The 23,913-nt window shown below is 37.8% G+C and overlaps 1 protein-coding gene across 1 annotated transcript in view; it reads right to left on the bottom strand.

Moving 5' to 3' along the window:
* The window catches only part of DST (dystonin), a 215,528-nt gene that overhangs the window by 4,031 nt on the left and 187,584 nt on the right, over nt 1-23,913 (bottom strand). The window contains exons 79-90 of the mRNA XM_070932929.1: nt 22,531-22,674; nt 21,670-21,858; nt 20,109-20,238; nt 19,590-19,753; nt 17,767-17,929; nt 16,429-16,583; nt 16,223-16,297; nt 14,661-14,678; nt 8,593-8,710; nt 2,670-2,738; nt 1,730-1,929; nt 1,129-1,239 (exon numbers count right to left, since the gene is read on the bottom strand). Coding sequence (XP_070789030.1) covers nt 1,129-1,239; nt 1,730-1,929; nt 2,670-2,738; nt 8,593-8,710; nt 14,661-14,678; nt 16,223-16,297; nt 16,429-16,583; nt 17,767-17,929; nt 19,590-19,753; nt 20,109-20,238; nt 21,670-21,858; nt 22,531-22,674 — 1,536 coding nt within the window. The remainder of the gene's footprint in view (nt 1-1,128; nt 1,240-1,729; nt 1,930-2,669; nt 2,739-8,592; nt 8,711-14,660; nt 14,679-16,222; nt 16,298-16,428; nt 16,584-17,766; nt 17,930-19,589; nt 19,754-20,108; nt 20,239-21,669; nt 21,859-22,530; nt 22,675-23,913) is intronic.

Below are 23,913 nucleotides of genomic sequence, written 5' to 3'. Positions count from 1 at the left end.
AAGATGCCTTTAGGTAAATCAATGCTTTTGGCAGGTGAACTCATTAGGCTTTGGCTCATCTTGGTCAGGGCAAAAGATGGGGAATTGTGGATTTCCTCCCCATTCCTCTTCCCTCTTCTAAATGATACAAATGAGATGGAAAATTTCATGTTGTAGGAACAAGGACTCTTTGTACCCCATGGGCCAATCCACAGCATGCCACTCCAATTCTCTAGTGTTATAGCAAGAGATCCTGGGAATTGAAACGTTACCCTGCAGGCAAATCTTTTTTTTTTTCTGGAGTGACACACTAACAATAATCTCCCAAATTGGTGTCACATAACTTCATGATTACAAATCCCGTAATATTCATTCAGCAGGAAGGTGTTGGGAGTTGATTTCCAGCTCATTAGGAGATTATCAGGTTGAGGAAGGCTAGCTGTAGGCCAGCTGAGGGTATGTGAAATTTGAGGCTAGAACACCTCAAATTTATATTTATTATTGTACATTTTAGAGTTTTGTAAATTATATTGCTAATAGATTTTCCCAGTCATTTTTAATGTAATAAATTTCCTGACTTAAACCTAAGTGTTGGATAGGTTAAATTATCTGAATAATTAAACTTATACACGTTTTACCCTTCCAACAAGCAAAATAACATTAGATTGCAATCTAATTTACGAATAAGAACCAATTAGTCTTGATATCAATGAGATATAATCAAATACAATTATATTTAACTTACTGTCAAACATAGGAATGAAGATATCTGTTATTTTATGTAAGTCTTTGTTAACAAAGATTTTATATATAAATTTATACAAATCTATAAATTTGTATATATAAATTTATACAAATCTATAAATTTCACTAGTATAAAATCAATTATTATTTTGACAAGGACTACATGCTCAGCAAGGCTCAAATAGGAGTCAAACAAACTTCCAACAATTGATTAATTTACAAGTTTAAAAAAGAGGTGGGGAAACCAAAATTGATGGACAGAAGAGTGAAAACAAATAAGAGTGCATTAATATGGAAGGTACAGCACACTTGATAAGGAATGGAAATCACTGTTAGCTAACAGGATAGTTTTAGTGAAGGAAATGTGGTTAGGCTAAAAAAAAAAAAATCTGTCCATTACTGTACCTCTGTGGATGATACTTGATATTCAGAGCACTCTGATGGTTTACAAGGAGATGACGTTTTGCTGTTTATCAACCATGGTTTACCATAGTTGCGTGTTAAAGGTTGGGGTGTCTGTATGAAACAATGGCAAATCACAATGTGAAGAACAGTTGTTGGAAAACAATGTCATGAAATGGAACAGTCAGGTTATGAAGAATGGATCTCACAGTAAAAGTCTGAAACAAGACATCAAAACCGAGCAGGAGCAAGTGATGACAAGCATTCTGTATGGAAAAGGATTATGTGTGTTTTCTAAAATGCAATGGTGGGGGGAGGGGGTATCAATGTTTCACTCCTTGAACAAGTTGGTTCTGTGGTCTAAATGGCTTACATGTTTTTTCCCAGTCTTGCATGACCGCTGCATATTGTAAGGCAGGGGAGAGGAGGAAACAATAAAAAACTTTGTTAGAGTCTTTGGAAAAAAATAACTAAAATCTCCCTATTGGTTTTAAGGTAACTATATTGCTACTAACTGATGTTCAGTTGGGCTCAATCCTATTAAGTAACATTAAAGATTATTGTAATGTATATCAAGTCTTATCAAAGATTATTCAAACTGTACCTTGGGTGTACTAGCAGCAAGAGCTGAAACTGGAGTTCCTTGAGCAGGTTGATTGGATATAGACATGGATCTGTTGGGAGAAGCGCCCCTCGAAGAAGGCCGGGATCGACGTCCTCTTGATCGGAAGGCAGCCATACTTTGGGAAGGCCCATCTGCTAACATGAACTTCTCTCGGAGCTCCATGTTTGTCCTCCCTTTTGCTACAGTGAATGAAAAGAAGATAAATTAGGAATCTGATCATTTGCCTCCCCTTCCTCCTCCACACACCATTGCCTTGCCAAGTCTCAACAAATAAGCCAAACAAATCAAACACATTAGTAATGCGTTTGAAAGAAAAGAGTTCACTGTGCGCATCTAATGCTCTAGGCCAGCAAAGATGAACCACGGTCAACATAAATCAGCATGATAATGGAATGGCTCAACATGCTATTTGGTTACTGAGGCACAGACACAACCTGAGGACCCACTCAACTAATGCTATTGCTTCTTAGGTGATTCAGAAACAGATGTTGGCTATGATAAGCAGACAAGAGAGAGCAAAGGGTAAACCATATTAATTCTAAACTAGAAATCATACAGTTTGGTAACATGCAACGCAAATAGGAACTCCCAAACTCTAAGGAAGGGTTTGGATGTTAAATACCAACGGAATGCTGTTATAATATGAGAGGACAATGCACAAGGATCAGATGCGTAAACATGTTTAGCGTTTGATGCCTCTTTGGGTTAGCAGCAATGGCTTTTGAGACATTTTCTCAAAGTCATTATTTAAATTTAGAGGCAAGCTTTCAAGCACCAGCCCAGTGCAGCAAATGTTAAGCTAAAACTGCAATACGTGAAGCGTTTTGTTAAAACAGATTTTGATATATATTGAAGCAGAGCGAGAAGGAAATTGAAAAGAAAATAAGAACAGGAGAGACAAAGAGAGGGATTTGCCCACCTATAGTAGGCTGAGTGGTAATTGAAGAGTTTGATTCCGAACGTAACATTTTACTCCCATGATGATGAACTAGAAAAAATGACACAGGACATGGATCATATTAAAAGAAAATTGTTAGCAGAAGAAGAATCAATCACAGCAGATGCATATGCAAGAGACTCAAAGCTGAAGAGCAAGAAAGAGAATCTGACACAACTTTTTGCTAGCTCTTCCTACCCGAGATCAAGTCTCTCAGGAAATACCAAAGACTCCTAGTATGATTTCAATAGCAAATACTTCCAATGCCATCTATGTTAAAAACAAACAAAAACAACACTTCTCTGTCAAAATGAAGAAATGAAACAAAAAAGAAAAGGAATGGAACAAACCGTGCCAACCTGAAAAAGAAGACAAAATGCCACACAGTATTTCAATAATCACTACTATTCACATATCTTTCTAAACACTGTGTTTTTTTAAATTATAGATTTTCAGAAGATTGAAATCTTATTCTTCTCCTTCTTGAGTGAGGTCAGTCTTAAAAATTCTATTCTGCTTGGAAATAAATGTCATTTATTTTATTTGTTAATTTATTTTCAATCTTTTCTCAAGGAGTTTGATGTGGCCTACAAATCACTCCCTCCCGAAAGCACATTTTTTCCTGCAATAGCAACTCTGTGGGAATGAATGGGTTGAGACTGGTTGGCCTAAAGTCACCCAGTGAGTTTCTGTGGCTGAGGATGGATTTGAACTCGAGTCCCTCCAGTTAGCTAGATCATGCTTGGCTAATCTGGATCACTATGGATGAAATATCTCATTTTAATGTCGTAAAACTCTTTGGAAAGTTAAAAACATCCATTTTAGATTCCTGTTCAGGGACATTGAAATTTATTTCAGCAAACCACAAAAAACAATTCAAAACTTTCCGTATTTCTATACACTGGTATTTAAAAGAATTTCATTCTTCTTACAAGATGAAGTTTGTTTATGACAACACAAAATATAATATTAAAGGAATCCTTTTCTTGATTTGTATAGAAAATGAAGAAGATCTGGTTGTGTTACAAAACATTGGTGTTCATAAAAAAAAAAAAGGAGCATAATGTCTCCTTATTCAACACCTATTTGTAGAAACTGCCTGTGTTTCAAAACTAGAATGCCTTTGCTTTGTTAGCCTGTGTATTAGCTGCTAATTTTATTAGTTTAACCCTTTTGAAACAATTTATTATAGATTCTTTTTCCTTTCCAGTCATTTCTTACTGTCACCTCACCAAATGTCTATTTCCTCCTTTCTCTTTTCTTCCCTTCCCCATGAAAGAATCCCTTCCCCTTATTCTGAGTCTATCAAGTTCCCTCCACCCCTTGTCTTTTCTTTTGTCATGTCTGCTGGAAAAAAGGAGGGTGTGTACACAGAAATGTAAGTTTTGGCAGGAGAGAGTGGTTTGTAAATAGAGTTGGAGATTCATTTTCTAATCTGATGATCCATTAATGTTGTAAAATAAGTTGTAAACCTTGATGTTCTTAGCATGTTGCATATGGACAATAGTACGCTAGCTGGCAAGTCAGGCTCTAGGTTAGAGATCACAGCTTGTATAAAACAACATGAACAGATTTGGGATAAAACTCTGCTTGTGTTGTGGCACTGGCCAAAATATGTCAAACTAATTAGTAATGTTTTCACTAAATAAGATGAAACAAAGTAATCTTAATTCCAGTAAAATGGAATCGTTGTTGGTTCAGAAATTTTCTTATTCCAGGACAATATCCTCTGCAACTGGTCAGGATTGCAGTTTCTCAGAAAGAGTTGGTCCATAATCTGGGGGCTCTCCTGGATTCACATTTTACCCAGGAGAACATGCAGAAGTCATGGTCAGAACTTCCTTTGCCAGATTTGAAAGCCAGTACATGAGTTGCTGCAATTCATGGAACGGAAAATACATGCAGTAGTAATTCACATCCTTGTTATTTCAGGGTTGTACTACTGCAAATTGCTGTTCGTGGTACTGTCCTTGAAGACTACAGAGGTCACACAGCCCCCGTCTGCTAGTTTACAAGTGAGAAAAGCTATAGCCACATTATATTTTTTAAAATATGAGTTATACCATGTTACAACCTTGTGTTGTGCACCAGTTGTGCTCCTTCCTGGATTGGGAAACCCTTCTTTCAGTCTCTCAGGTCCTGGTTATCTCCCGCATGGACTACTGCAGTGAACTTTACATGGGGCTACTCTTGAAGAGTATCTGGAATTTGCAGCTGATTCAGAATTTGGCCATATGAGCAGTTTGGGGCTACCCAAGGGCTGCCCATATCTGTTGTGTGGGTTGCACTGGTGTCAGTTTGCTTTCAAGTCCAATTCTACCGATAGGTGTTGATTATCACATTTAAAGCCCTTCCTGGCATGGGACCAGGCTACCTAAGGAACTGTCTTGTCTCAAGACTTGCCCCATCCAGTCAGGCAAGATGGGTATATTATAGACCTCATTGGTTAAATAATTTTGATTGGAAGGGACTAGGAAGAGAGCTTTTTCTGACACTGTCCCTACCCTATGGAACATCTTGCCCCCAGAGGTGCAACCCTTCTGGCCTTCCAGAAGATGAAAATCTGGCTCTGCCAACTGGCATGGGTCTAAGAGTGGCAGGCAATCTTGAGGGAGGGAGGTGGCCTAAGGGTACTCCCTCTACCTTATACATGCTGCTTTTGACGCTGTTTTTTAAACAGTCTCTTTGTACATGTCTTTCATTTCTAAACTGCCCAGAGTCAATCAGATAGTGAGATGGGAGGTGTATAAATTTGATAAATGAAGTACAATATTCATGTTCTAAAAGATTTTTGCCTGAATTTATAGTACTTCTCTCTTGTAGAAGGAGACTATAGTAAAGATAAATGTAAACACTACTTTTCATATCCCATCTTAACATTTAATATTTTTTTCGATCTGAAATAAAAAATAATCCTATATTATTCTCACTAATCATTAAATAGCTACAATAGAGTTACCATTGCTTATGGACATTCATATTTTCCTGCCAGGCTAAGCAAGTAAAGGCTTATATACTGGGAGAAAGAAACATTACCTGCAAAGGTCTAACTGAGAATATTGAAAAGAAAAGGCCAAACAATGCCCCATCTTAGTACTATCATCATCCCATTTTAGTACTAACAACACATGTGAGGTCTTCTGTTCCTCTTCTGCTTCTTGTGAGAATTCAGAAAAATACTCGCAAAAACCTCAAAGGGCCTGCTCACCACTGCCGAGTAATAATGCTTGAACTATACAAGGGTGTCAAACTGGTGGCCCAGATGTGTTACGCACAGGCTACGCCCACCTCAGCTTCACGAATGGGAAAAATGTTGCAAAACATCAGGGGATGCCGTGAGTTTGACACCCATGGAATATAGGGTCCATTTATGTGCATCATGGTACCAAGTTCTGCCTCAGTACAGTACATCAGAAACCACTAGTGACATTTGTTGAATAAAGAGGAAGGCAGGGCAGTCAAAAACCAGAGAAAAGGAAGAAAGGAGGAATGCAAATCATTGCATCTGTGTCAGCTATTTGCTTTTCTAGTGTCTCTTATTTCCTAAATGCAGACTGAATCCATTTTTCTTGCTAGCACAAGCCACAGGAGCAAACAAAGATTTTTTTAAAAAAATTTGCATCATCACAAGATTGTTAAATTAACCCCATTCAGACCCAAGCATTTTTAAAAGCTAACATTTGCAACCTTAAAATCAGAGTTTTACGATACTAATCTAAGCAGTTTTTTGCCCCTAATGTGAACTATCAAATGACACTTTTCTCCTGCTAATCAGGTAGCAATACCAATAGCACTTAGATTTATATACCGCTTCACAGTGCTTTCCAGCCCTCTCTAAGCGGTTTACAGAGTCAGCCTATTGCCCCCAACAATCTGGGTCCTCATTTTACCAACCTCGGAAGGATGGAAGGCTGAGTCAACCTTGAGTCTGGTGAGATTCGAACTGCCAAACTGCTGGCAGCCGGTGATCAGCAGAAGTAGCCTGCAGTACTGCACTCTAACCACTGCGCCACCGCGGCTCATAGGTAGCAGGACAACAGTACTTATTATTGACATCTGTCTTCTTCCAGAGTGATTCTTTTTAGAACTGCAACTGTCTAGAAACCAGCCTTAATTAATTCAGGTATATTACAGCCTGAATTAAAATGTAGGGGGAAAACCAAACTGTAGTCTTTTGCTTCCAAGGAAGAAAAGAAAGCTGAAGGGAAGAGCAATCTGATACCCAATCTGAGCTCACTACCATTGGCAAATGAAGACCACTATTCCGAGAGGCCTCTCACTTTTACTTTTGCACTAAGAACTAGAGCCACAATCGATACCACTACCTGTTGGGTATACATGGGAGGGATTAATCCCATTAAATGCAGCGTGTAAATCACTCTGTGCAGCTCACTGGAAGGAGGAGGTGAATTGTACTGTCAGTTTTCCAAATCTCATCAATAAAGGGCAGAAGACAGAATGTAAACACTCACATTCCTCCCAGTACTGAAATACAGCTAGTCCTTGACCTACGACAGTGACTGTTTAAAGAAACAACAGCACTGGGAAAAGTGACTTGGGACTGTTTTTTACATTTATGATCATTGCAGCATCCCCTTGGCCACATTATCAAAATTAAGGTGCTTGGCAACTGACTCATAGTTATGATAGTTTCGGTATCCTCAGGTCATGTGATCAGATTTTGCAACCTTCTGACAAGCCAGAAGTCAGTGAAGAAGTCAGATTCACTTAACAATAGTGTTACTAACTTAATAACTGCAGTGACTCACTTAACAACTGTGGCAATAAAGGTCATAAAATGGGGCAAAATTCACTTAACAACTTTGTCACTTAGCAACATAAATTGTGGGCTCAATTGCAGTTATAAGTCAAGAACTACCTTTATATAAGTGTGGGGGAAAAAATCTTGCTTCCTATAGCAGCAGACCAACTGGTATTTTGGACTGCTTGACACATTCCACCTCGAGGCGGGAGACAACTATATGAGAACTTCATTAGAATGGCTAGCTTTTCCTGACAGAACTTCATGGTTGGTTCTAGCATCTTCCCTGCTCCTCCCATCTCTAAGGTCAAATTAGATTCTTAAGAAAGGAGAAAAGGGGAAATAAATAACATATACAGTAGGATAACAGCTTTCTTTTTTTAACAGTAGGTATGTTTTCAGTACAAGTAGTCCTCAACTTACGACCGCAATTGAGACCAGAATTCCCACTGCTAAAGCAAGGAAGTTGGTGAGCCATGCCCGATTGTATGAATCTGTTTGTCATGGTTGTTAAGCGAATCATGCCGTTTTTAAGTGAATCATAGTCATTAAGCAAATCCAGCTTTCCCCATTGATTTTGCTTGTTGTTAAGACAGGTGGTCACAAATGGCAGTTATTGCTACTTTCATAAATACATGCCGGTCCACAAGTGGCCAACTTTTGATCTAGTGCTTGTGGGGATGCTGCAATAGTTGTAAATGCAAGAACTGGTTGGAAGTCACTTTTCTGAGCGCCACTGTAACTCTGAAGAGTAACTAAATAAATGGTTGTTAAGTAGAAGACTATCTATCTTGTTCAGTTTTCTCAGCACGTAAGCGAAATTTCAGCCAACAAGAGGCTTCTACGATTATTTTAGAATGCCACCTCCACCATTTCTTGCCATTATCCGTGTTATCTGCATGGCAGAAATTGAAATCAAAAACATTTGAAGACCATTTGTTTCTGCTCACCTCTGCCCCTAGATTTTTTGGTATGCAGTACTTTTGCATATTAATATGTATAAAAGTATACCATTATAAGTAAATTAAGATTGAGTTAAGCTGCGGAATTGATACAGCTGACATTTTCTTCCTCCAATTAAGCAGTGGCGGCAGTTATGGACACAATTATTGAGTGTGCCATCCAAGCAATTTTCTTACATACCTCTGCAGGGATCGTTTTTCACTAAGAACTCATCTAGTGCCATCCAACCACCTCCAACACGAACCATAACGGTGCTCCGCAGGATTCGGACGAGACGAAGCTGCTGGGAATCACCAAACTGTGCCGAAGAAAGGAAAATAAGCTAAAGCTTTCCTATATATTCTAAACAGCAATGTCTTCTCCAAGCTAAGTAGGTTAAAATTAGCCACAGACAGATTGCTTTAAATCATTAGTAGAATAATTACCAAAGATGTTTTCATTAAGCATATGATGATCAAAGCTGTTGTCAAACTCAATGTATTAATCCACAAGCTAGCAATGAGATTGGGGTGAAGGGAGGTAGAAGCAGAACATAAAGATCAAAAGCTGGTTTCATTTTACAAAAATCAATTTTCAAAAATCATGTAGTAGGAGAAAAAAAAATACTGTGTTTCCCCGAAAATAAGACCCTGTCTTATATTTTTTTGAACCCCAAAATAATGGCCTTATTTTCGGGGAGGTCTTATTATTTTGGGGTGCATGGAGCAAGATGGGGCTCCTCTTGCCGTCTTACCTGATTTCCAGCTCTGCGTTTAAATATTTTTGGGTAGGGCTTAATTTTCGGGGGGAGGCTTATTTTAACACATGCGCTCAGAAGCCCAATTGGGCTTATTATCAGGGAATGTCTTATTTATGGGAAACAGGGTACTAAGAGATTGTATAAAGTTCTTATATCAGACAACTTGTTCCTTCATTACAAAAACCCTCTCTGAGCTTTCCTTGCAGAAATAATTAAAAATACACTACGAGTTTCATAAAATGGAGAGAACTCAAAAGTTTTATCCTGGGAAAGAAAAAAAGTAACTTTAATCATGACATGAAGCTCCTTTCGCTTTCTTGCTTTCAGGAAAACTTCCCCTTTGTATATCCAGTGTATTGCATGGTATGATTCAGTTACCTTTTCTTCTTGTGTAGATTTTCTCATATCTGGGAGATAAGCAATTTATGATTTCTCTCTTCTGTTACTTACTATTTACACTGCTATATTCTGATCACATATCCTTCTACTATTTAGATAATTGTACTTAATTTATCTTTCAATTCTTTTTTTAAAAAAATAAAGTTTCAATAAAACCTATTGCATATCTACGATTCCTCAGCGATTGGATCTCCTTGAGAGCTTCCTTTTTCAACACCAACCACAAAAGCATTAATAGTTTTGCTACTGGTCTCGCACGCCTGTTAGTTTTAATGTTAACTAAGCAAACAAGCAAAGCAAAGCAATAAAAAAAAAAACATGTAGAGAGGAGTTAGTGTCCTCAAAGATCAAAATAAAAACCTCTCCAGTCTGATGGAATGCAGAAGTGTTAGGACTACAACTCCCAAAATGCAGTGGTGTGGAAAACATTGAGGATGGAAAAATTATGTTTCTAATGATCCTCACTATCTGCTGGTCAGAAGCAGTCCTTCTAAGTATTGCAGAATATATAAACATATATGCATTAGTACAATTTTCAAGGTTCTTTGATAACTGTACAGAAACAAATGGCTGTTAAAGTGTGAAAAACTCCAAAAGCAAACAATTAATGAAGTTTTAAATTTTTTAAAAGTTTAAGTTTTTAAAATTAAAAATTGATAAGTATCAAGTATGATTGATAAGTATCTATTTTAATTTCATTCAATTTCTCATTTTTTCAATATAAGGCAGGGTCTTATTTTCGGGAAAACACAGTGTGTGTTACACACATACACACAAATGTTATGTATGTATGTATGTATGTATGTATGTATGTATGTATGTATGTATTGTATGCAATTTCTAGTTTATATATTTATTTGCCATGAATTTTCCTAGTATTATGTTATATTATGTTAATTACTATTCAGACTAGATAGATAGATTTAGATAGACAGATTGCTTCTTTATTTTGTTTTGACCTCTTAGCAGCCTTTAATCCACTGACCATGCTATATTTCCATATCAGTTCCAGGGGTTTGGGGGGGGGAGAGAAGTCCATCCCATGGCCCCAGCTTTGTGGAGTGCCACAGGGCTCAGCCCTCTCATGTTTAACGTCTACATGAAACCACTGGATGAGATCATCCAACAGTTCCAGGTGAGGTATCATCAGTATTCTGCAAATACCCAGCTTTGCATCTCCATGTTGGACTGGCCATGGGATATTATGGAGCTCTGTCTCAGTGTATAGAGGCTGTGAGTGTCTGGATGGGGAACAACAGGCTTCAAGTGTAGCAAGTCTCAGTGGCTCTGAGTTTTAGCCCCCCTGGTTATGGGAAATTTCCATCTCTTGTTTTGGATGGGGTTGCACTACTCTAAATGGAACGGTGTGCAATTTTGGAGGCCCTCCTGGACTTGTAAACCCAGCTCAAAGAACAGGTGGCAGCTATGGCTACTGCCCTGATATGCCTCGCCTACCAACTGTGCCTATTCCTAGAACAAGAGGCTCTGCTCATGGCTGCTCACATTCTGATTACCTCCTAACTGGACTACTGCAATATGCTGCACACAGAGATGCCCTTTAACAGGACATGTAAGTTTCAGCCAATGCAAAATGTAGCAGTGTGAGCATTAAGGTAATCTTTAATCCAGAATATGTGACACCTTTGTTCCACAAGTTGCACTGGTTGGCAGTATGTTTCTGGGTTCAATTCAAGGTGCTGGCATTACTCTTTTTTATTTGTGAACGACGTTATAAAACTAGAGAGATTCAAATATGCATATATAACAGGAATATGTAAATCAGCTTTGGTCAGAATTGAACCATCAGTTCTGATAGCAGAATTCATTTGATACTTTAATTTGATTGCCCAAATCAATTATGAAGAAACAACTTTTGTATAAGCCTTTTGAGTCAAATGCTCGATTTGGAGACTTAATTCAATCAACTTTAATTCTCCAAATCAAAGTTTTGAAACCTCTAATATGTAATTTCATATGAATTCAAACATTTGTTTAGAGAAGTGTGCTTAGATATAATAATATTAAAATGAAACAAAAATAAATTTTCTTCATCTCTGATCTTAGTAATCATTAAGCTTACTACAGCAGGGGTGTCAAACTCACGGGCTTTGGGCTGGATGCGTCACATGCTGGCCCTAGCCCCACCCAGTTTAGTGAAGGGGAAAAAAGTCCTATATGTCACATGACGCCACAACTTTGACACCCCTGTACTACATGATTGTTTAAGCATGTATTGGTAATCTTTAAATCACAGATGTTTTATCTATTGTTTGATTCTAGTTTTTACACAGCTCCTTTCTTTCTTGGCCTGCTGTAATAAAGAATAATTTCTTATCATGTCCAAACAAGAAAACAACGGTTAGCAGATCTGGAACATGGCAGGAAGCCAACTTAACTGAACTGGTTATTCAGAATCTTAATAGTCTCCTGGTTGATACTCAACAGAGAATCCGAGGCTTCTGATTTACTTATTACAGCGTATCAGGAAAGGAAAATTAAGAAAAAAGAGCTGCAGGAGCACCTCATGACATGAAACCAATGTAGGATTATTTGTATTGGTCAAACAGGCAAAAGGACAGAGCTTGCACTGTTTTGTTATTTTGGGATCATAATGGCCAGGTGCTGCCCCCCATGTTATGGGAACATGGAATGAGCATTGTAAAGCCAAAAAGGCTGTTGCAATCTAGAAATTTGTACTTTACTTTTAAGCTAGAGGAAGAACATACTTCCCTTTCTATTTCCTCTGATTGTTATTCTCTCCCTTCATTTTGCTCTGCAGCATATTTGCACTCCTGATAACTTCAATAACCAGGTGAGAGAACAGACAAGGCCTGGGGAAAAAAGCCCAGGAAATCACAACTAGTTAACTTTTCATTAAATGTATAATAAAGTTCACTAGGTTTAAACACTTCCATCCCAATCACTGCCTAAAAAAACTTTTGTATGATCTACCCTAGTGCCTTGTGCTGCAAATCAATTTGCCATTAGCTTCTGCTATGAGAAGAATTCACAACTTCTCTAATATGTAATGCCTGATCTTTCATGAGGGTATGTATCCCCAAAGGTCCAACTGGAATAAGAAGCCAAATATTATCTTTCAAAATTCAAGCAAACATTGTTTGTCTAGTAAATCTTTCATTGCTAAATCATACAACTGAGCTTACTTTTTAATATAACTTGAGATACAGCTTAAGCAAAGGGGGGAAAGCATATTACTTCTTAGGAACCAAATAACAGTGTAGCAGATAAAGCTCACTGTGCCAGGAACAAAACGTTATTTTAGAAGTATGTAAAAAGGCTAGGTTGGAATGTGCACTGTGTGAAATTATGGCAATAAAAATAGCTATGAAGACTTTTTCCTTTCTTCTTATAAGGTTTTATGCTGCAGCAACTGTTTTTCATACGAGTCCTTTGGAAAATGGACTTTGCTTAAATAGTTCTGGGAAGAATTAGCCAGAGAAATTGGAACGATAACATGAGACATTCACCCAGGCTTTACTACAACTTTCATCCAAATGCTGACTGTAGTTATTCTCCTAAAGCAGAGTGGGAAGTTATGACCACATAGATGAGTCAGGAAAGAATATCCTTTCTTGCTTCCTAAAACTTTTTTTTTTTGAGAATTCTACCTTGTTTCCAAGCTGTAATATTCACATTTCAATATCCAGAAGCTTAAGCAGTAGATCAAGAGGGATCTGACACAATTTCATTTCTAACCAATCAAAACTAAGGAGTTGTTTGAGGAGTCTCCTCTTTTTGCAGTGTTCTTTGGAAAACTTATCCTTTATTCTAGTTGTGTTTTTCTAAAATCCTTACAAGCACAACCTGTCATAATTATTTGTAGTGGTTAAAATAACTACATTATTGCAGTCCTGTATCTAGATACTTAATATTCCTGACCATGCCTTTCAAAAATGTAAAAAACAAAACGGGTAAGTAAGTCTACTATATTTCCCTTAGGTAATCGGGGAATGCAACAGAACTCCTTTCCTTTGATAAGGATGCCCAGCTATTGCGGCTCTTACCTGCCTTTCTCTCCAGATGCACCAGCTCAACAGTTTGATTAGTTTTATACCGTTTTATATTCTATAATTTCTATTAAACATTCAAGACAGTATATCTGACAATACTCTTCATTTAATCCTCATCATAGCAACTGTCTAAGCAAAGATTCAACTGAGAGTGTGTCTAATTGGCCTCAAATATCGAGTGAGCTCCATGGTAAGGAGTAGATGGAAAATCCTATCCCAGAATTTTATTAATACTGATATATATAAAAAACCTAAGCAATGTCCATTATTAAAGACATAGTTTCATAATGATAACATTATGTTATCATTATGTATCAGAACTCCTTTTTAATACATATCTGTATAAAAAGAACCACAGGAAGATGGACTTTAAAAGGAATTGAAGATTCTCTGAGTCTGGCATCTGTGCAAATTTCAAATTTAGTGGAATCCATGTTCACTCGTTATATGTTAAATCCTGGCTGAAATCTGGGGTCGCTTTCCGCCAAATGAAACCCGCTCGCCCCCAAATGTTTAATTTTTTTTTTCTTGTTTTGAATGATATAATATTGCTCTGCTAAAAAAAAAAGCTAAGAGTAAGCACAGAAACAAGGGTCTATTGTACAAAATAAACAAAATTCCCTTTTTGATTGATACAGTCTGAAAGGAGCTTGGTTGCATGCTATTGGTTTGCTTTTGAGTACCCTGGCCTTTTCCTACTAGTTTAAAAAAAATGTGTGATGAAAATTACCTGACAGTGGGATGCAGCATGGAAACCTAAAAGCCATTCCATATAGCAATCACAGCACAATCTTAACTACAGTTTTCAAGTGCAAATTACAGAGAAAGTATTTGAAAGCATTTACACCTGAAGAGCATTTTTGACTATTATCTGGTTCCCTTAAAGTAATCTTAATTATGAGGCAGCGACAGGCAAAGAGGCAATTCTCAGTATAAAGACACCTGTTAAGGCACCAAAGCTGAGCAAACAAGGAATTAGCTCAGGGTGAAAGGAAGTGGGAGGACAAATCACTGCAAGCTGAAATGATAATGTATTAAAAAAAATACTAGAAACTCCATGTACATTCCACTGTTTATACCTGATTTCCCAGGAAGAACTGACAAGAGATGGAAAATGGGGGGAAAAAAACACAATTAGTTTAACAGGAAATGGTCTACATGACTCTAGAACACACTATGAAAGTGCATATGTATTCCAAATAGCTCAATATAATATGTACTTTACATACATGCAGGTAACATTACATGTTAGGACTGTAAATGATGGAGAATGGAATTCAAGTTTATCTGTTGCTTCCTTGCATCATCTTTGATCTAACTAATAAAACTGGGACAAGTTCTTTTTTATAAGAACAGGATGATAATGAGATATATTATTCAATATCTTTGAATTCTAACTCTTCTGGGAAGAACACCATTTAAATATTAATGAATAGTACAATAAAAGATCCTGAACATTGGTGGCATGATATCATATAAGTATTACATAACACAGGGGTCGCCAACCTTCTTGGTTCCACAGACCGCTAGTGGCGGCTTTGGCAGTGGAGGGGAATGGTTTCACACACGCAACCTAAATCTCATTCATGTGCAAAGGAAGCTTTGCACACTTGCCCACTGCTTTGGCGGCCCGGTTGGGGGGCGGTTGATGAGCTCTAATGTAACAGACCTACTGTATAAAGCCAATCTCTATGATCTTGTGCTTTTAATTTCAGTCATGCACTTATTCTGAACAGTCTTCCACAAAGGGGAAAAAAAACCAGGGCCTTTAAACTTTTTCAAGGGGTGGGACCTATTTAAAAAAAAATGGAGTCCCAGAAATACAAAATGGCAGCCACGGTATTTTTTTTTCTTTCAAGTAAACAACCACTGCCCTTTGTACTGTGTCTTGGAAAAATCACTTTCAATCCTGAGGCTGTATTTAAATGAACTCACATCTCTTTAATTTCTCATAAAACTGCATCCCTTTGAAAAACATGAGATAATCACCATATATAATTTCAAGTGAGTAACAATAGGAATTAGGGTGGTCACACAGTTAATTAATGTTTAGACTGGATTTGACATTTTTATCCACTTAATAAGGCAAGTGCCTGAGATAGGCAGATGTTGTTTAATAATAATATTAAAGGTAAAACTGCCTTTTGCAACTGACTGGTGGTGGTTTTGTCAATGCTGCTAAAGCTCCAGATGTTTTGGAATTACACCCAAAGTGCCTATTACTATTGGTACTATTTTGGCTTCCTTTTGCCACAGTTCTTCTATACTTCTTTTTGCAGGTCTTTGTATTTCATGATTTTCCCCAGTTCTTTCTCCTCTATCCTGCTGGGTCGATGTCCTGCAACATCCACTATCCAGACTTCTTGGTCTTTCTTATCAAAGCATTGTGTGGAAAATGCTTGCCTGCTTCAATTCTAAAGTCCCAGAGCATTTAGCTTCTTCATTTTCTATTACTTTGTCTATGTTGTGACTATTATTATCATTGACTGTTAGTAAGATTTGAAATAGGTTTTAATACTTTGAGAAAATTTACAGAATCCAGAGAGTCTAAATTTAGTTTAATAACTCAGATCTTCTGGTTCTTTTTAGAGTAGCTAGGTATAAATCAATGGATGACATGAATGTATTTTTTTAGACTTACTCTGTACTTATTGTCGCCAATCTGCTCCACCTGGAACCGCTTTGCACATTTACATTTTGCTACTTGCCTTGTCACCTGTCAATGTGATAATCAGATTATCATGTATTAGATTTTTTGCCATTCTGTATAATTGGTAAATTGTAGAGTATGATGATCATTATGCAATTCTAGTGGAAAATACTCATAATAAAAGGTGAATAGAATACCTCATCTTCAATTTTGTCAGCATCTGTCAGAGGTTTGTATGCATCCTTGTTCGGATGAAGTGCTGCTACAAATTCGTAATAGTCAATATAGCCATCGCCATCTCTGTCAAAAATGTCTGCTACTGCACTCATTTCCAGGCGACTAGTAGGAAATTCTATGGAAAAGAAATAATACTAAACATTAGAATTACAACATTTTAGGAATAGATTACTCCTAGAATCATAGAATTAAAGAGAATTTTGTAGGCTTTCTAGTCTATTCCTGCTTGATGTGGGAAAGCAAAAATTAGATCAGGAAAAGATGGCTATCCACTCTGAATGAATGTAACAAGATTTGAACAATTTTCTCGCTCAGCATTTCTTAAACTTTTTAAATCTCTTCTCACTTTTAAAAATTATGGATGACCCCAAAAGAGCTTTTGTATACATGGGTTATATTTATCGATATTAAATATTAAAACTGATGCATTTGAAGAACATTTACTGAATCATGTAACTATAACAATATTGAACCTATTATATATTAACATAAAATATCTTTCACAAAAATTCCTGTGTTTTTAACAACAAAAAAATGAGAGCAGTGATATTGTTTTAAATTTTTGCTAATATTTTCAATAGTGGGTAAATAATTTTCACTTCACAGATCTCTGAGAGGGTCTTGGGGGAACCCTCCTTGGACCATACTTTAAGAAACATCATTCTATGTCAGGGATGTCAAACTCAAGGCCCAGGGGCCAGATCCGGTCTGCGGGGTGCTTATATCTGGACTGCGGGGCCGCCCTGGAAACAGTGAAGGATTGACCCATTGTGCTTTTGTGCCTCTGCCAGTGAAAATGGAGCTCTGGAGGGCCGCATGTGGCCGCGCTCCCAAGCTCCGTTTTCACTGGCAGAGGGTTGCAGGAGGCCATTGCTGCCGAAAATGGAGCTCAAGAGCCCGTTTTCACTGGCAGAGTGCTCGTGCCACCCTAGGCACCCCCAACACCAGTGACATTGAGCTGGCCATGCCCACCCTGGCCACTCTCACCCCGACCCCCCCAAGGTCAAACACAACCCTGATGCGGCCCTCAATATAATTGAATTTGAACCCCTGTTCTATGTTATCATTTCTTCTGATTTTTCCTACTAAACATTTATCTTGATGCTTCACTGGATTGTACTAATTTAAACTCTGGTTAGTTATAGCTATTAGATCTAATTGCATCTATCGGTCACTACAGAACGCAATAACATTATTTCAGATATTTGAGAAGTGCTATTAAGCCTTCTTCTCTCACATTCTTTTTTCTTCACCTGCAATCAGAAGTTTTAAGAATAATGGTTTGTTTTAAAACTTACTTGAAGAGAGAATCCCATCAATAAATTCCTGCCTTGTTATCTTGCCATCCTGATCTTTATCTATCCTCCTAAAGAAGTCCATTACTCGAGATTTCTTGTGGTTCATCCATCGCATATACTTCTTTCGCCAAATATCAAAATCAAAATTGGCAAATTCCCTCAGCTGGAAAAAAAAAACATTAAAATGATTTAAAACATGAATTGGCTTACGGAATCCAATATCCATGATGCTAAGATTTAGGACAGAAGTGAACATTGGTTTCCTCTCTAAAGTGAAAATCAATCTAGTCCTTTCTATTTCCTGCCTAGGTTTCTGATCTTGGACTCCGAGCTGTATCCCAAAGTGTATGAGCCTGAAGGCTCCTTCAAACTGCAGTTCAACTTCATTTGTGGATCCCAAGCTATATATCAACTTAGCATGAAGAACGTGCAGAAGTTAACTTATCTGTCATTTGAAAATAAGGTTTAAAATTATTTCCAATTTTTAAAAGGTAGTTAGCGTTCATCACGAATACTCCTAATACAAAAATAACTCTAAACTTTGACTAATAGGGTCGGAAGCCATCTTTTGAAGAGACTATTGGTGCTTGCCTTCCATTTTACTATTTGACCAACCAATGCATGATTCTACAGTTCCTTTGGTCCCCGTTTTTGATGTAAAAACTTATTTGACTGCTGGGAATGAAAAATGACTTGGTGCCACACAAACATCCATCCATTTATCCATCCATATTTAGATTTGTGTGCCACCCATCTCATCTAGAGGCAATGCTGATCCAAACGGGCCAAATTTATCTAATTATTTTAAATCTATTTTTAATTGTAACTTTATGTATAAATGTTTTTATTTTGGCTGTTCACCGCCCTGAGTCCGAAAGGAGAAGGGCGGTATAGAAGTTTGAATAATAAAAAAAATAAATAAAAAACAGTTGGTAATAATATCCTATTTTTTCAGTCATGTGTGTCATACCCTTCCTGTTGGTACATGCAGAAGCATTGGGTGCCCTGTCCTTCTATGGAGCGTGCAGAGTACTCAATGTATGGGTGGGTACTTTCCCTCCAAACTGTAAGAGTAACTGCGCTGATGATCAACAGCTAACCACATAACCTCTGAGTATCAGAGATGATGATGGCTGATCCCCCCTGCTCAAGAGGAATGCCACTGCCACTTATGCATGAAACAGAACTTCATTTAAGGCCCTGGGGTGTGTTGTGGCCCTGCCTTCCGAGCCTATCTCATCGGAGGAAGAAGGCTCCGAACATGAAGAAGAGGAGTCGGCCAGACCTCCCTCTCCAGGCCCCTCCCCTCTGGCACTGCCTCAAGTGCCGGCCGAGGAAGAGGAGATTAGCCAGGAGCCAGGTGTCTCCGATGAGAGCGAGGGAGGTGATCTGTCATTCCTGGATCCACGCCAACGAAGGCGTGATAAACGGTTGCAGCAGTTAAGGAGGCGTGCCAGGGATTATAACTGAGTCACTGGACCACACCCCAGAGACTATATAAGAGAGTGTGGTGGCCATTTAAGACTCTGTGACGAACAAAAACTAACTCTGGCTAGTCACTTGAACAACGCTTAAAGCTACCGAAAGGTTTCTTGTTTGGAACTGGACTATTTATAAAATGTGTGTATTTCTGTTTATCTAGTGAAGGGATATTCCGTTTATTGAAGTAAAAGCACTTGGCAGTCGGTGCTCGTATTGCTGCCAAGTTTCTGATAACAACCTGTGTGCGTGCCAAGTGCTTTCTTAACCCTTGGCTGGCTGTGTTTGTGTGTGTGTGGAGACGGGGACAGAACAGGGTGGCTGTTTTAACTACTATTACTAACCTCTTCTAATCGGTCTAAGGCATCATTAAGTTTCCTTCGTCTCTCCAGGGCCAGAAGCCAGACTTGTTGCCATTTGCTGAGCAAGAGGTTAACCTGTGGATTCTTTGTCTCGATTTGGGTCTGAGCACCTGAAGGATATATGCTCGGGATTGTAGAACGTTTTCCTGTTAAACATAAACTGAATTACATATGCATCAAAAACTGCATCAAAACTACACCTTTCAAAGCAATTTAGAAGAAAAATAATATGACACATATGTTTGTTTGGTTGCAAATAATACTTTGGTTCTGTTTATGGAAGGCAGCTATAAACCCAGATGGCTGAGTCACATACAAGAGGCCATAGTAGTACAAGTTGTCAACTCCTGGTTTATTCTTGCCATTTTTTAAATGAGGAAAAAAAGAGAGCTTAAAACCACTCTGCGATAAAACAATGGTGAATTACTGCTGCAATCTATAAATAGCCAAGTAATGTTGAAATATGATACTCTCAATGCCTCACAATAGAACATTACTTACTTCCTCCTCTTCCCTTATCCAATACAGGAATATGAGATTGGATTGGACTAGTTTCAGCTGCTTTTCTTTTATGTGTCTTTGTAACTTTATCTACATCCGGCTGTTTTCTGGTCATTTCTTCCATGAATGTCTGCAATTAAACAGTGATTACTTTGACTAACATTGCATCAAAATAACCTGAAAAATACTCAGCAAAACAACATCTTTGATGTAGTGGTCTATGGAGCCTATCATATGTACATAATGCTGATGCATCACACATGACTTTTTCAGTATTTACCTTAAGGTCTGTATCAATACAGGTAGTTCTTGACTTACAACAGTTTGTTTAGTGATGGTTCGAAGTTACAAAAACACTGGGAAAAGGGAATTATGACCAATTTTCACATTTATGACCATTGCAACATCCCCATGGTCATGTGATTTACATTCGGATGCTTGACAACTGATTCATATTTATGATGGCCTGTGTCCAGGGGTCATGTGATCATTTTTTGCAACTTTCTGACAAGAAAAGTGAATGGGGAAACCATTTAACTACCATGTCACTAATTTAACAACTGCAGTGATTCACTTAAGAAATGTAGCAAGAAAAATCGTAAAATGGGGCAAACCTCACTTAAGGAATTTCTCACTTAGCAACAAAAATGTTGCCTTAATTGTGGTTGTAAAACAAGGACTACTGTTCTACCAACTTTCTAACCCCTGAAGTGTAATAGGATTAATTGATCTGCTGTGAGTGGATGACAATAAAATCATCAACATTCTAATTCAAGTGAAACTAAAATACTTGTACCACCACCTAAATTGACAGAAAAGTATGTTTTGTCCAACAGAGACAAACTCATATTACAAAAAGATTTTTTAGAAATACGTTTAGAACAAACCTAATGTTTGCATGAATCACTTCTATTTACCAAACAGTCATTTTTGTTTCTTCTTTTAAGTTCCCAGGCCTCAAAATCTCCTTTGGAGGTCTGATTGACTTGTTTAAAAGAAACTTTCTGCAGACTTTGGGGGCAGGCTACAGAGAAGAGAGGAAATGCTGCTTATCCTCTGTTAAAACTATTCCCCTTAGCCGAAGCAGTTTTCTTTGAAATGAACGAAAGACGTGTTCTCCATTTCAAGATACAGCACTTGAAGTATCATGCTTGAAACAAAGGCATCCTAATTTACCATGTACTCTGGATTATTTTTCTTTTCTTTTATGTCAAAGACTTTTAGACCCTCAAGCTACAACCTACTGCACTGTTAAAATACTGGCTTAGTTTGCCCTCTGCAAGAACAAAAGAAAAGCTTAAAAGAGTCATACGCTACTGACATGTTTTCTTGCCAATGTCATTTTGAAGAACTCTTTTGTTCTCTGTGCTACTGCTTCGCTTTATGCACAAAAGTCCCACAGTGCAACAAACAGATACATCACATTTAAGGAACGTATATGTTTTTGTCAGATATGTGAGTGATGTAGGATTTTCAGTTTTGTAAATTTCTGATTTGCTTGAAGTGCTACCTCCACCCTTGCTGAGAAAGAGCTTGAGGACTCTCGTCATGGTTCTCTTACCTGATGCTCTGCTATGAGTGCCTTGACATCGTCAATCTCCTGAGGAATGACTTCTTTATCTTTTTCAGTCAGCGTTGTCTCTGCCCACTGCAGCCAGGACAATAATGCTTCCAGTAACTCCTGGTTAGCAATAAGGGCAGCGAGGGCCCCTGCCAATCTCTGCTGATGTTGCTTTGCCCATGCTACCACCTTAAAAAGGAGGAACAGCAATCTGTTATGATTTCCACATTATTGTTGTTGTTAACCGAGGGGTTTTGCCCTCTACTCCCTTCTTGCAAGAAATCTTCAGGGCAAGAAGGAACAGAGCTGATGGCCAATTCTTAAGGGGCCATCACTATACAACTTTTAATTACTGTTAATGGAACTTTCATGTGCCTTAGATAAGAGGTTTCATTAGCTGCTCAAGAAACAAGCTCAACTATTACTTAATATGATTATTGAAAAACCACTTATGATTGATTTCTGTTGTATTTATCAATTTAAGACAGGGATGAATACCACAGAGTCCTCTAAATGTCAGATTGCATTTCCTGTGCCAATTAGAGTGCAACATTATTTGGAAATATTCGGGTTGTCCATTCCTGTTTGAAAGCTATGGTTTATGTTCAAATCCCATTTTCTAAGAGGTGAGGTGAGAAACTGACACAAATGTAAATGGATACAAGTTTCTGTTCTACTCAATTTCTTTCTCATAATATAACCATAAAAAAGTCTAAAGAAAGGTCTAGTACACAAGACAGCATGGATATGTTAAACATTTTGCTCCCAACAGTTGGAACATGTCCTCATAACACGGCTTTGCCAATTGCTGGCTGTCAAGGACTGACTGTGACCACATAGGACTGATTGAATTGGACTGACCTCTTCAAATCTTGCTCGGATGATGGTTATCCAGTGCTTGATGGTAGTGATGGAATCTGGATGGCAAATAGCCAGGATGGACTCTCCCATACCTGTGGCTTTACTTAACTCAATCTTTTTTTCTTCCAGTTTCTTCATGAATTCCTAAGGCAGAAACAGTGATTTCTGTGAGATGTTGGCACCAATTCAAAGGGAAAAACTCAAGTAATTTCAGACTTTGCTGGCAAGATCAAAGAGGCGAATGCTTAACTGAATCACATGAAGCATTGGCAGAATAGGAGCAGAAGGAAATAGCAGAAAAGTCTAACATTCTAAAATAAAAGTTCTGAAATAAGAGTTGAACAGTTGCAGATATGAACCAACTGAAGTAAAAAGTCATATAATAGCGAGGAACGTATTTCAGTGTGCAAATCATTAATACTGGAATAAAGTGGACAAAATTCTAATTGCTATAACCTTAAAGAAAGACATATATCCTTATGTACCTTGAGCATGCTGCCATTCAATAGATACACTTCCTTTATAATACAATACTATTCAGATCTTATTGCTTGTTCCTAATGATTCAGGAAAACAAATTTCAGCTACTCCAGCGACTTTAATTTTGTGGTTACTGTCTGCTTTATTAAAATACTCAGTAAGAATTTGAGTAAACAGGACAGAATGTATCTTTAATCCTTAAAGTAGAGATTCAATTTTGTAGAAACAAATAATAGAACCCGGCAGAAACAGGTTTCACCTTGTGGGCTCTTGGGCCTCTTTTGGAGTATTTTCTTACTACTGGACAGAATGTGCTTATAATGCACAACACAAGGGGTGATTGCTGTGAGGTCTTGAATTCTTTTTCAGGCAGAATAAGTTCTGAGAGACAAAATTTCTGATTTATCCTCATGAGGCTAGTAGGGTTAATATAGACTATCACTTTATCTGCAGTTTGAAAAACACAGAAAATCATATCACCGATATTTAATGGTATGAAATAATCTTTTTCAGCTGCTCTTTTAAAAAGTATTATCCGTGCATTATTCTTCCAATTTGAGTAACATGCTTATTTTACTGAACCTTCCTGTATCCTAGGATAAAATCCAAGGCCAGGCCAGGCCTCACTTTTTCCACATTCATTGCAGCACATGCTGCATTTAGGCAAACCCTCATTCATCCAATGCACAAGTCCCAGGCACCAGGAGAATTCATAATGTTTTCAAGGACAAGACAGCATGGCTGGAAAGTCATGGGCAAGAAAGTCGAGATTTGTTTAGGGAGAAAGGAAATCCCTCAATCCTGCCTTGGTGGTTAAAACCTTTGAGCCAAGGAGAAAGAAGCAGCATTTCTATAAACCCATTGGGAGATGGGAAAGGAGGCAGATCAAAAAGAATACTGGAA

Source organism: Pituophis catenifer, unplaced genomic scaffold (genome assembly GCF_029215685.1).
Source record: "Pituophis catenifer annectens isolate HBS135680 unplaced genomic scaffold, rPitCat1.0.hap2 SCAF_1, whole genome shotgun sequence".
NCBI lineage: Eukaryota > Metazoa > Chordata > Lepidosauria > Squamata > Colubridae > Pituophis > Pituophis catenifer.
Note: the sequence above shows the minus strand (reverse complement) of the source record. Positions and strands in the feature narration are given on the sequence as shown.